The sequence below is a fragment of the Trachypithecus francoisi genome, unplaced genomic scaffold, assembly GCF_009764315.1.
Source record: "Trachypithecus francoisi isolate TF-2019V2 unplaced genomic scaffold, Tfra_2.0 Lachesis_group10, whole genome shotgun sequence".
In the NCBI taxonomy this organism is placed as follows: Eukaryota; Metazoa; Chordata; class Mammalia; order Primates; family Cercopithecidae; genus Trachypithecus; species Trachypithecus francoisi.
The window spans coordinates 87,597,213-87,611,771 of NW_022681455.1; the positions used below are offsets into that span (position 1 = coordinate 87,597,213).

The following is a 14,559-nucleotide window of genomic DNA, read 5'->3' on the forward strand; positions in this document are numbered from 1 at the left end:
CAGAGGCCCCACCAGTGGTGGAGGTCTCTAGCTGGCGAAGTGGCACTGAAAAAATCCTGTGTCGATTTCCAGTCAATTCCAGTTATTTGAAACTATATATTATTGCTAACCACAGTCATCTTGTCAACTGTAGTGCTATGGAAGACTAGAAATTATTCCTAGTTAGCTGCAATTTTGTATCCTTTGACTGTAGCATTTTTTTACTGTGGTGTTCTTACCGATCTGCACTGTTTCCCTGCAATCGAAAATTCAACGAACTCACTAGGGGCTCTATTGCAGCCACCTCTTTATCTTTTCTTTTCCAAGTTGGTTTCTGGAATTATTGTGTACTAATTTCAATGACTTAAGGGTAGAAGGTTTAGAAACAGATTTCCTAGTTCAACTCTCAGCTCCACTGTTTGCTAGCCATGAGGCAGGAATAAGTTAGTCCTTCTCTAAGCATTCCTTGACTTATTAAAAAATGTATTTTTAAAAGGATTTTGAGGATTAAGGAGATAATCCATATAAAATGCTCAGTATAGTGCCTAGCACATAGCATGTATTTAGTTAACATTAGTAATAGTGTAGTAGTAGCAGGAACACTAGTAGTAACTACTGCTACCACAACTACCAAAACCACTGAAGCAGTTAACCCACACCAGTTGACAAGGAGACTTTCTGCCATTTTCTGCTTGAATTCCAACCAAAAGTGTCATGTGGTAGCAAGTAGCCTTCCATGGATGACTACCAATGCTTTGGCTTTCATGTTTAATATTTAATGTTAAAACTGCCGTATTTATAAAGGTAAAAACTGACCATGAAGCAGTATGTAATGACGACTGCATGTTCCTATCTTTATTCATGTAAAGTAATGGTTCTCAACTGAGGCAATTTTAGTCCCCTGAGAACATTTGGCAATGTCTGCAGACATTTTTGATTGTCACAACTGGGAGGTGGTTACTATGAACTAGTGAGAAGAGGTCAGCGATACTGCTAAACAACAGACAATGCACAAGACAGTTCTTCACAGAAAGAATTATCTGGCTCAAAATGGTGACAGTGCCAAGGATGAAAAATTCGGACATAAAGGGTGTCCAAGGATCTGGTTTTTCCATTCTTAACTCTTCCTTCATGACACTTATCTACTTTCTTCCTTGAGTTCTGTTCCTACATTTCCAACCACTTCCTTGTCTCTGTTTTTTGCTTTTTAAAAAATAATTTTAATATAGAGATGAGGTCTTGCTCTGTCGCTCAGGCTGGGGTGCAGTGGTGCAATCATAGCTCACTGCAGCCTCAAACTATTGGGCTCAAGCAATCCTCCTGCTTCAGCCTCCTGAGTAGCTGGGAGACATGTCTCTATTCTAAAATAAATTTTCCTGCCCCAAATTAGTTACTTCTTTTGTCTTTTCTATTTCTCTCTCTTTTTTTAAAATTTTTTTGAGATGGAGTCTTGCTCTGCTGCCCAGGCTGGAATGCAGTGGCATGATCTCACTGCAACCTCTGCCTCCCAAGTTCAGGTGATTCTTCTGGCTCAGTCTCCCAAGTGGCTGGGATTACAGGCATGTGCCACCACACCGAGCTAATTTTTTTATTTTTAGAAGAGATGGGGTTTCACCAGCTGGCCAGCCTGGTCTTGAACTCCCAACCTCCAATGATCTGCCTGCCTCAGCCTCCCTAAGTGCTGGGATTACAGGTGTGAGCTACTGTGCCTGGCCTCTATTTCTCTTATTGCTCACCAGAACAAAACGTAAGTAAGCATTGTGTTAATGGTCATCCTGTATTCTCATATCTAACCCTTCTTGTCTATTCTCAACATTTCCTTCTTTAATCATTCATCTCTTTCCCACGTTATTATAAATTCCTCCTAAATTTATTATAAACTGTAATCTCCCCACCTCCAGATGTTGCATGCTAACCTATCTGATATACAGTGGCCAATTTAATTGCAATAATGAAGGTTCTATTCATCTCATTCTCAGTCCTAAAACAATCGCTTCTCAGTAGATTTCTAAGAGATCAAATTACTTAGTTTAGAGATCAAAGCCCTTGCTGATCTTATATAAACTAATTTTTCTAGTCTTACATTCCATTATCTCTTTTATGTTCTGGCCTAAACCAGCCACTTTCCACCATCTGGATGTGTCCTGTGTCTCCTGTGCAATTTCTTGCCTGCCTTTTCCTCTTTCTTTCTCACTTCCAAATCACTAAAATCCTTTAATTTATACTAGCCATGTTGAATACCACATTTTTTTTTTTTTTTTCCTTTTGAGACAGAGTTTTGCTCTTGTCGCCCAGGCTGGACTGCAGCGGTGCGATCTCAGCTCACGGCAACTTCCCCTTCCCGGGTTCAAGTAATTCTGCTGCCTCAGCCTCCTGAATAACTATGACTACAGGCATGCACCACTATACCAGGCTAATTTTGTACTTCCAGTAGAGAAGGGTTTTCACCATGTTGGCAAAGCTGGTCTTGAACTCTTGACCTCAGGTGATCTGGCCGCCTCAGTCTCCCAAAGTGATGGGATTACAGGTGTGAGCCACCACTCCTGGCCTAAATACCACGTCTTTCTTGAGGCCTTCACTGATAATTCTGCAACCAAATAGAAGCAACTGCTCTTTGAATTCCTATAGCATAATGTATATCTCACATACCAGCCAGGGTCATCCATACTCACATTCCAGCTCCTAGCCTACAAGCCCTATTCACTTCTGTATCTGCCAGAGCACTACCATGGGGCTGTAAAGATAACTGATATGTAAAACGATTTGTTGTAGCTTTCATTCTTCCACTAGCTAATATGGTTTTATAGGCTTTGAGGTTTCTTTGGCCAATTAGTATGCAACTGCAAAGTCTCTGTCCAATCTTTAATTGAAAATGATCATTCATTTGATGAAAACCACACTTTACCTATACTAGTTAATTCTGAATCTACTAATGATTAACTATTGTTACTGTGGAAACTGAGAAAGATTATCTCCTTGACCAAACTTTGGTTAGGCTCTTCTGAGAACTCTGCTTAACTTATCCCAACCACTACCCTGCCCAAGTAATTTCCCTTCCACTGACCCCCATCCTGCTCATTGGTTAAAACATCCTGATTTCCCTTGTTGTATTTGGAGGTGAGTCCAATCTCGTCCCCCTACTGCAAAACCCCACTGTAGGAGCCCTCTCAAAGAAAATCTGCCTTACGATCTTTAACAAGAGTTTAAAAATACTTTTTTCTTTAAAAGTTGCTTACTGACCCAGTCACTTTATAAGAACAGTCCTTAGTCCCCATTTCCTAACAGCGAATTTATTAGTTTTCTTTAAAGAAAACAATAGTAAAAGACCCTATCAAAATCTATTTTCTTCATCAAGAATCTTCTCCTATTGAGTTGCTTCACTCCACTACGTTTAATTCAGCCTAGACTGAAAGAACCTCATATACTTAAGGTTGCTTCATTATGTTCTACAGATGTCCTACCTAATTATAATGAGGCTTCCCCCGACCCCCAGATACAAGTTAATCAAATACACCTCTCATTTTCTAATACTACAAGATTCATTTGCGGTAGCAATGAAAGGCCACCTGCAAACAAACTTCCCCCAGCAGTGGGGACTTAATGTATGGCAGTCATAAAAATATAGCAACCATATTTCTATCATCAGAAAAACAAATATAACTACATTTTTTAAAAAAGTAGTACATTAGTCTTTTTTGATTTAGATGTCTTACTTTCCCTTGCCCCATTAAAAAAGAAAAAAAAAAGAATCAAATTGCTGAGCTTGGAAGTAGTTGGAAGCTCTGATCTCGTCTAAACAAAGCAACCCCCCATCGTAGTTCCTTCCATGAAGAGATCTGAGTCATGACCAGCATCATTTACCATATTATGAAGCATGGCTAATAATGAGTCTCCTTCCATAAGTTTGTGCTTTACATTTCAAAAATTTGCTTATTTTTCATCAGCATTTTAATAAAATTTAAAAAAGTTATGGGTTTAATTTGGATTGAATAAAATACAATCAGGAGTTGCAGATGGGAAATCAACAGACCTAAAATTAAAACTCGATAAATGCCTACTGCATGTCAGGCATGATCTTCACAAAGATCTTGTGAAGCAGAGGCTCTTACACCAATTTTCTGTGTGTGGAAAGTGGGGTTCGATACTTGGCCAATACTTCACGAATATCACTGTGATGGCCAGTTTTGTCTGGTAATTAACCCATCATATAACTCACATCAAGCTAAAAGTAAAATAAAATCATGACATCAGTTTGGGAATCTTCTACTTACAATTAAAAAAAACAAAATAAAACCCTGTTGGGAAAGATTTCTTGATCCTAGTCAACCTGGCAGTAAGTTTGGTGTTTGTTGTCTTATTTCTTTACATAAGCCTAAAGGCAAAGGGGAAAAATTAGTCTTTCTAAAATAGTTTTCTTCATAAACCATCATGCTGACAAATTAAGTGACAGTAACCACTCTCAACAGCTGACAGCATAGCGGGGGTCCTGCTAACATGCACATTAGGGCAGCCTGATTGGTTTAATTGGCAGTCATGCCTAAAAACCTGCAGAGGAACTGATGCTGAGTGAATCACTTCCTTCAGCAATATTCAGTAGTTTTGAATGCAGCAATGCAACCAAAGGCTCTTAAAGTTTTCTATTTATTGTTGAAATCAACCAAGTGATTATTTTCATTTTATTTTCTAAAATTGTGTGCTTTTACTGAAAGCCATCATTTTAAAATGCTTCAAAGAAAAGATTTCTTACCAAATTTTCCCATATCTCAAACTGGAAGGTACTAGTGGTGGCATTCAATGTCGTCAGGAATAAATCTACAAGGAAAAATAATAAAAACGTAAAGTTTTGTAGTCTTACTGATGTGTACATTTAAAAACAGAAAAAAACTGCAATACATTAAAATAATAAGATTCTAAACATATTTTAAATTATATTTTAACAAGTTTCATCCCATCAAAAAAAAAAAAGCGGATGACCCTGTATTAAAGAAAATGTATTTAACGAGGATATTTGGTATTAGTCCTTCAAAAGCATTCCTTATTTTCAAGAATAGTTATGTGTAGCACTTTTTAAAATCGTATGCTTTTCAATCTTTTTTATTCCAAAGTGTACTATATTTTTTAAAACAGATATTCTGATCGCAATCATATTTGCTTTCTCACCCTGAAAGCAACACTTACCTATATATTATAGTTTTCAGCATTATTTTAAATCATAGTATTTCATCCAAAAGTTTTTGCACACATGTTAAATGAATTATGCTTCAAATTTTCAGTAATAGAATTGTCTTCATAAATTCCAGCTAACAAAAGGTTGTTTTACTGAAAAGTACAATAATTTTAATAAAATTTCTTTGAAAAAAAAAAAAAAACAGATTCACAGTCAAATCAAACATCCTGTTATTGCAAAGGCCTATTACTGCAAATAAATCTATTCTAGTAGCAGCATTTATTTATTTATTTATTTTATTTTTTATTTGAGACAGAGTCTCGCCCTGTCACCCAGGCTGGAGTGCAGTGGTGTGATCTCGGCTCACTGCAAGCTCAGCCTTCCGGGTTCATGCCATTCTCCTGCCTCAGCCTCCTGAGTAGATGGGACTACAGGCGCCCATCACCACGCCCAGCTAATTTTTTGTATTTTTAGTAGCGACAGGGTTTCACGGTGTTAGCCAGGATGGTCTCGATCTCCTAACCTCGTGATCTGCCTGTCTCGGCCTCCCAAAATGCTGGGATTACAGGCGTGAGCCACCGTGCCCGGCCAGCAGCATTTACTATGTTTGCATCATGGCAATTTTACTTAGTGAATATATAAGGTATTAAAATGATGAGGTGGCTTATAGGAATATTAAAATAACAGTACTCTTTTATGCTTTAAAACACAAATTACTGGCCAGGTGCAGTGGCTCATGCCTATAATTCCAGCACTTTGGGAAGCCAAGGTGAGAGATCAAGACCAACCTGGCCAACAGAGTGAAACCCCGTCTCTACTACAAATACAAAAATTAGCTGGGTATGATGGCGCACGCCTGTAGTCTCAGCTACTTGGGAGGCTGAGGCAGGAGAATCACTTGGACCCAGGAGGCAGAGGTCGCAGTGAGCCGAGATTCTGATCTCCAGCCTGGCGACAGAGGCAGACCCCGTCTCAACAAAAAAAAAAGAAAAAAAATTATTCCAGAGTGATGTGAAGGCCATAACTACTGAAAAAAAAAAAAAAGTTTTTTTTTTTTTCCTTTATTAGATATGCTCAGAAAATGATCAACCACATTTTAATGTGTTTTCTTTAAGGGTGTCATATGAATTTGATGAAGCTAATTTATCTAATACTTGTAATAATAAAGATTTTCATGGAATCACCCAAAAGCTAAGGAATTTATTTTCATAATTAGTTGAACTCAAAACTCCTCATTCCAAGTGGAACCATTCTTTTGTCCATGTATCAAACAGCTCTGCATTTATTTCCACAACAAGGATAACGCTTTGCCTGTGGATATACAAATGTAGTTCTCTATGAACGTGATTTGTTTACTGTTACTCATGCATTCCCAATGACGTGTTACTTCCAAAGTCATTTGACCTCATTCCTTTTCTTTCAAGATGAAGGGCAAATTCCTCAGTTGTTATGTGAAGGCCACCTTACCTACCTTTCCAGCCTCAATTTTGTGCTACTCCCTCACAAGAAGATTGTGTTCAGACAGAGCAAAGTAGTCGCCAGATTTTATCATGTTTTCTGATATCTGTTTGCCTCTGTACATGTCATTCCTTGTCTCTGTAGTGCCTTTCCACCTCACAGCCACGTGGTGAACGGATTCTTCAAAACTGTCTGAAATGTCCTCTTCCTTCCAGAGTTCCTTCCTCTCCCTAGACTAATAGCTTTCCCTCCACTGTTATTCTTCTGTGCTACCTCTGTCATGGCGGTGATTACAACCTACCATGGTATTCTGGCTTCACATCTGTCTGTCGGCTCCCTGAGGGCAGGAATCATGCCTAACAAAATTTTTCTATCCCTGCTGCTTCTATGAGCTAGGAAATATAACATGTTCAAATGATTGTTGGATAATTATGGACAACATGCTATATGTATACTGTAGTTCTTGCAAATTTGCTTGGACGTCTAAAAATAACTGCTTTATTATGTCTTTAAATGGAAAGTCTTGGGAAAAGAAGGGTCTACGTTAAAGTGTTTCATTAAAAATAATCACACTGACTACTGTAGTAAGTATCTTTAAAAGGTGTTACATTTTTATAGCATCTGAAAATGTGAATAATCAGCATAAGAAAGTGATTAGGGATTAACAGCCAAAGAGAGTTCTAAGAATCACAAGGGAAGCATGAGTGCAAGTTCTGAGCTATTTGAAAGAAGTAAAACCCAGAAAAGGGGCAAGCATGCTACTACATTACAGGTGAATTTGTGCAAACTGAAAATATCCAACTTTTGAAACTCTTAACCCACTTGAAAATAGAATAAATGTGGAGACATGTTTTCAACAAGAAATCAAAGGCTTGGTGTCTTGATAAGGCAGTTTGCATCATGGGATTAGAAGAATGACTCTGTGACCACATATGGTTAGAATATGGTTAAGGGGGATAGTTAGAGCGAGTAGTGTAACTACCAGCAATTTATCACCACTCCTTGAAAAACAATTCAAAAATTTTTTTTCCCCCACTGGTGTTCTATTAGTCACAATCTATATTTGCATAGAAGATGAAAATTATGCCCTGTTCTTTCATGCATATTTGAAGAATTTAGGAACTATAACACACAATGCTGACTGTATTGCCATGGCTTCGCTAGCTATTTATTGAAACTTCGAAAAGTAGTAAAGCTAGATGAGGGATTGGAAGTATCTTGTAAAATAGATTTTAAAAAAAATCTCGTTTTACTATTCAATTATGTAAAGGGGCCATAGAAAAAATAAATGATTCATTACATGGAGAAACAAAAATAGAGAAAACTATTAGTAATTAAATATAAAGAATCATGCCTCAGACTTTGAATGAAATGAGAATGAAGAAACTCCTAGAAGAAAATTTTTAATCAATGAAACAATAAAGTTCTCACCCTCTCACATGGCTAAGAGTAATTCACAAAATAAAATTAAGGAAATGTACTCCAGAAACTGTCATGGATATGACATGCCACCCAGATGCCCTTTTGGGAATTAAGGATTTATTCTCTCAGCTCCTAGAAATACTTCTGGTAGACAATCCTAAGTGGTTAGCCCTCTTTGGAACAATTTTGGCTGAAAAGGAGTTACCTTGCAGAAGGTTGCATCCCTTTCTGGGCTAGCCTGCATCCAATCAATGGTCAATCTGGAGGTAAAAAGGCTGGACTCACTCACCACAGCTCAGGATAACTCTACAAGGCAATTCCACATTCAGAGCTCCCCAGGGGTCACTTGAGGCTTTTACTGACACTGAATCGCAGCCCAACTCTGTTTCTGTCTCATGCCTTCCACTGGTTTTGACTATAAAATGAAACTTCATGCCTGTGAATCTCAAAGTCTGCTTCCCAAGAAACCCAACCAACAACAGTTGATACCAAAAGTGATCTGAGAAAACAGACACTAAGATGAGATTCTGGACCAGGCGTGGTGGCTCACACCTGTAATGCCTGCACTTTGGGAGGCTGAGGCGGGCAAATCACCTGAGGTCAGGAGTTTAAGACCAGCTTGGCCAACATGGTGAAACCCCGTCTCTACTAAAAAGACAAAAATTAGGCCGGGCGCGGTGGCTCAAGCCTGTAATCCCAGCACTTTGGGAGGCCGAGACGGGCGGATCACGAGGTCAGGAGATCGAGACCATCCTGGCGAACACGGTGAAACCCCGTCTCTACTAAAAATACAAAAACTAGCCGGGCGAGGTGGCGGGCGCCTGTAGTCCCAGCTACTCGGGAGGCTGAGGCAGGAGAATGGCGTAAACCCGGGAGGCGGAGCTTGCAGTGAGCTGAGATCTGGCCACTGCACTCCAGTCCGGGCGACAGAGCGAGACTCCGCCTCAAAAAAAAAAAAAAAAAAAAAAAAAAAAAAAAAAAATTAGCCAGGCAGACGTGGTGGTGTGCACCTGTAATCCCAGCTATTCAGGAGGCTGACGCAGAAGAATTGCTTGAACCTGGGAGGCGGAGGTTGCAGTGAGCCGAGATGGCACCACTGTACTCCAGATTGGGTGACAAGGGCGAGACTCTGTCTCAAAAAAAAAAAAAAAAAAAAGATGAGATTCTGTAGTTGGATCACCTATCATGGGGCAGGCAATATGGGTTCCTTCACTGGGGATAAGGCAGAGACAGCCCCCAAATAAAACACCTTTTCCCCCAGTCATCTTTTACTGTTGCTGTCTTGTGACAGTATTCTGGTGGGAGGAAATCCACTAGTGGCGGTGTGATACTTTTTTTTTTTTTTTTTGAGAAATATGAGGCATACACTAATGCCAAGGACAGGGCAATTAGACAGCTTTGCTAAGCTCAACTGAGGAAGCACAAGACAGATACAAAGGCTGAACATGATTGATCAGAAATTAAAACCTAAATGTGAAAGGAAGAGGGTCTCTTGGGTAGCAAATAAAAGAGAGGTTCTTACATCCTGCACCAAAAGGGCAAGGAGGACTTTGACCAGTAAGAGTAGAAGAAGAGAACCCAAGAAGGTTAAATTTTCAACCACAGCAGCTCTGCTATGCTAACGTTAGAGCCCTAGGACGGAAACAAAATACATGATCCATGGAAAGGGAACATCTAGGTTGATGAACCAGAAACTTTTGAGTCCTCAGATTCACGCAAAACTTCACAGTCTGTAGAAGTAGCCCACTCTTCACTGTTAACAGCTAGTGTTCTTTCTTGTTTGATGATGATGATGGAGCAGTTTCTGCCCTCATTATGTGATTCACACCCCCATTCCTTTGCTCTGCCCACCTTATCTCCTGGCCACTAGGCCAAAAAGTAAGGTTAAATTACAGTGTAAACTTAGCCAGGAATGTGATGGACAGGTAGGAGGAAGGGACTGCACTCTGAATTAAGTCCAGGACCTAGTGTACATGTACTGGCAGGAGCCAGGAGAGTGTGCATGAGACTAAGTTCTGCATGTGTTTGATGAAGGCAGGGTTGGGGGTTGGAAGAACAGGGTTGGTATAGGGAGAGTGCAGTGAGGTGCGGTTTGGTATAAAGAGTTGGTGGCATGGCGACTACATTGGACTCCTTTCACCCTGGACATGGCAGCAATTCATTTACAGGGACCATATATATTTTGGATATGGGTTTGTCTTTCCTGTCTTAAAAACTAACTTTAAAAATGCTAGTAGAAACAACATAATGATAGCTGACATCACTGATATTCACTTGAACAAATACTCCATAACAAAAGATCACATCATGATTTCGTGAAAAATTCAGGATTTAAACTGCAAACTCAATTAAGTTCTTTCCCATTAGATTCATTTAACAAGTAAAATAGTGAAAATATTAAATGCACATGTAGTTTATTCCTCAGAAATTACACATAGACAAGTGTGTACAAAAACATTAAATGGTTTATGCTTCAATTATCTCCATTCGTAGCTTGAAAGGAGTAAGCTACTGCATTTTAATCTTTGTCAACTGCAGCTTAGCCTTCCTTTCAAATGAAGAGCTCTCCGATTACAGTTGGCATTAAAAGGAAGCCTCAGGAGTTTTAGAAACTTAAATTGGAAGTCTAAATGAACTAAATCATGTTAGAAAAACTCAAAACAAAGCTTAATGATTAATCATGAGCATGTAATATCCTTTTGATATACTATGGTATAAAAGAAGATGTTGAAAATTGTGATTTTGGGCACTATATCCTTCAGTGTGATGTCTCAAGTTTTAAGAAAAATATTCCAATGGAAATTTAAAAAAACTATTCATAATATTATTTTGAGTTCCTGCATGAAGAAATTCTCCTTGGGTAATAACAGTTACTATTCACAAAGGAATAATATTACAGGTTATTTTGGAAAAACAGTTAATAAAACATTCTCAGTATTTTCTATAAGCTGAAATGTCTGGAGACATTTCCACAAAGAATGGCTCAAAGCAGTATCATAACTTATACTGTTTCTATGCTCAAGCTAGGAGGCTATGCCAACCTCATGTTTATATTTGTTCTATAGTACTATCCAGTTTCTCTTAGGTCCAGTTATATTACTGGAAGGGCAGCATAACAATGTAGCATAAAAAATCTTTAAAATAAAACACCTTTCCCCCCACTTACTCATTAAAAAGTATACTGAAGGCCATATGACTGCTGAAATCACTAAGACAAACCAGTTCATGCCAGCTTTCACTCTTTGCAGCAGCAGTTTAATTGCATTCTGTAGCTCAGAGGTCATCAATTGAAATGCTATAAGGCATAAGGCCTTAACTTAAATAAGTTAAGAGGGCCTGGTACAAACAAGATGATCAAATAGTAAAAAGGCAAGGGCATACAAACTGAATAAGCATCTCAGGATAAGAGAGACAGTAGTAAGTGAGGGAACTGGATGAAGCAAAAGAGATCATTACTGACCAGAGGGGACAGAATTAATTAGCTCCAGACAATTATTGTTGTTATAGAAATACGATTTTTAATATGAAAAATCATACTTTTAAAATACTGAAACTTAATTCAAAATATTTGAAACACAGCATGGGTCAAAAAAACTCAAAACATGTCTCCAAGCTGATTTTGCTCACAAGTATTGGCTTGAAACCTCTGATAGAGATGATTGCATTAGTCATAGTTTTGTTTGCAGAAGATCAACCCTATTTCCTATATTTCCCTATATCAAATAATTCTGCCAGATCACATTCTATAAAGATGCACTAATTTAGTAAGATGATATGAGAAACGTGCTTGAATTGTTCCCCATTCACAAGTCTACATTTCTAAGAATAATTTTAAAATTTCAACCTTTTTTTTTTGAGGCAGAGTCTCGCTCTGTCGCCCGGGCTGGAGTGCCAGTGGCCGGATCTCAGCTCACTGCAAGCTCCGTCTCCCGAATTTAAGCCATTCTCCTGCCTCAGCCTCCCGAGTAGCTGGGAGTACAGGCGCCCGCCACCTCGCCCGGCTAGTTTTTGTATTTTTAGTAGAGACGGGGTTTCACCGTGTTAGCCAGGATGGTCTCTATCTCCTGACCTCGTGATCTGTCCGTCTCGGCCTCCCAAAGTGCTGGGATTACAGGCTTGAGCCACCGCGCCCGGCCCTAAAATTTCAACTTTTAAGTTCATTATTTCTATCTAGACTTTCTTTCTCTTTATTTCCTGAAACATGGGGACCAAAATGAAGATTCACCATACTTAGCAGACAGCTCTGATGATCTCTGATTCAAGAAGGTACACAACAAGATACAGAGATACGCAGACACCACACTCTGGAATCCAGGCACACAAGGCTGAAAGCCACTAATGATAACAATGAACACACTCCTACCCTGTCTTCCCTCGTCAGTCAAATCATGATCAGAAGTATTTTTGTTCTAAGTGGGGGAAAACAAACAAACAAACAAACAAACAAACAAACAACACTGGCTTTATTTATTTCAGATTGTATATAAACTAAAAATTTTAGGCAAAACCAATAAATTCCAAGTAACAGGCTGCTGGCAGCAAATAATAAGAACCTGTTAACCGCACTGAAATGGAATGTCTACGGGGATTATAATTTTCACTTGGTGAGGGTTATTAAGAGGATTATTAACAAATGAGGAGTAAATATTTTTTAATTACTACATTTTTATCATAGGAATTTATTTTTCATAACTTGTATGTTGAATTGTTAGGAGAAATGTAATCAAGACAATTATGGTAAGTTAATGGTCCCCAAAGACTTAGCAATATTTTGAATTCTGGTGTTAAATGTATGTATCAAGTGAAGTCACATATTTCCTCTACCCCTGTGAGGTTAGGACCTTAAGGAATTTCAGGAGATTTTGTAGCTTTAATATTTTCAATATTGGAATGTTTATATGGGTTAACAAACATTAATTCAAACTTCAAACATAAGACTCTCCACTTTCTCAAAAAGTCTTCTATGTTCCAGAAGGTAAAGAAATCAACAGAGATAATACTTAATGATGGAAAGAACTGGAGAACAGGACCTTGGCATCAATAATTGCTAAGATTTTCTGATTTCCCATCAACTTTCATTTATGTAAATTAACTTAAATGAAGGTTTTAAAATATACATTTTAGAATTATATTTGCCCTGATGTGTTTTTCTTGGGGCAATGAAGTCAGTCTACAATAATTTGGTTTATGTACTAAGGTTACTAACTTCCATTCATCCCTTTCATTCCAAAATCCTGATGCTTTCTTATCTTGTCCACCTGTGCCTCATTACAGATTTATAAATATGTGACACTTTCTAGTTGCTCAATAGCTGCCTATACAAGCGTTACTATCCAAAAATGTTTATTTTATTTTATTTTATTTTTTTAGCAGCTGAAACATGGCATGTTGGATTTCTGAGTATTTATTTCCTCCAAATGAAAAGACTTAGCCAGGTGTGGTGGCACACGCCTGTAATCCCAACACTTTGGGAGGCCAGGCTGACCAACATGGTGAAACCTCGTCTCTACTAAATACAAAAAATTAGCTGGGCATGGTGGCGCATGCCTGTAATCCCAGCTACTCCACCTACTTGGGAGGCTGAGGCAGGAGAATTGCTTGAATCCAGGAGGCGGAGTGAGCCAACATCGATGTTGCAGTGAGCCAACATCGCGCCACTGCACTCTAGCCTGGGCAACGATAGTGAAGCTCCGTCTCAAAAGAAAAGAAAAGAAAAGACTGTATGTCAGTTTATGCTGATGTTAAAGGACTTCCAAAAATTACATTTTTTAATGCATTTCTGTCTCCTGAGAGAAACATGTTTGACAGAACTCTAAATTTTCACTACATGATGGACTCTAGTCATGGGGTATGTGTTAGAAAAAAACTCTTAATTTTATTCACAAAAATTGTGGCCAGACACTTAAAATCAAATTCAACTTGCAAGTGATTTATTTCTTAAGTGTCACAATTCAATCAAGGTGATAATGCTCCAAGAGTTATGAGTAGAAGTTGCTGGTCTCTCTAATAACTGCTACCTCAGACTGAACTGCAAAACACAATACAGGTGGTCAGCTAAGGTTAGCAGTTTATTTATCTTCTCAATCCAAGGGAAGGATGGTTAAAAATACAAAATTAGTTATTTAAAATGATTTAAACTCATTGTAACTGAAAATCAAACCTCTAACAGTAGGCACTTATGCTCCATCCAGTCTGGAAACCTGATTTGTGTACTGTCTTCTTTTTTTTTTTTTTTTTTTTTTGAGACGGAGTCTCGCTCTGTCGCCCAGGCTGGAGTGCAGTGGCCGGATCTCAGCTCACTGCAAGCTCCGCCTCCCGGGTTTACGCCATTCTCCCGCCTCAGCCTCCCGAGTAGCTGGGACTACAGGCGCCCGCCACCTCGCCCAGCTAGTTTTTTTGTATTTTTTAGTAGAGACGGGGTTTCACCGTGTTCGCCAGGATGGTCTCGATCTCCTGACCTCGTGATCCGCCCGTCTCGGCCTCCCAAAGTGCTGGGATTACAGGCTTGAGCCACCGCGCCCGGCTGTCTTCTT

General features: G+C 38.9%; 1 protein-coding gene across 1 annotated transcript in view; it reads right to left on the bottom strand.

Moving 5' to 3' along the window:
• The window catches only part of ITFG1 (integrin alpha FG-GAP repeat containing 1), a 305,928-nt gene that overhangs the window by 213,027 nt on the left and 78,342 nt on the right, over window positions 1-14,559 (bottom strand). Inside the window, exon 7 of the mRNA XM_033218313.1 lies at window positions 4,727-4,791. Within this exon, the coding sequence (XP_033074204.1) occupies window positions 4,727-4,791 (65 nt within the window). The remainder of the gene's footprint in view (window positions 1-4,726; window positions 4,792-14,559) is intronic.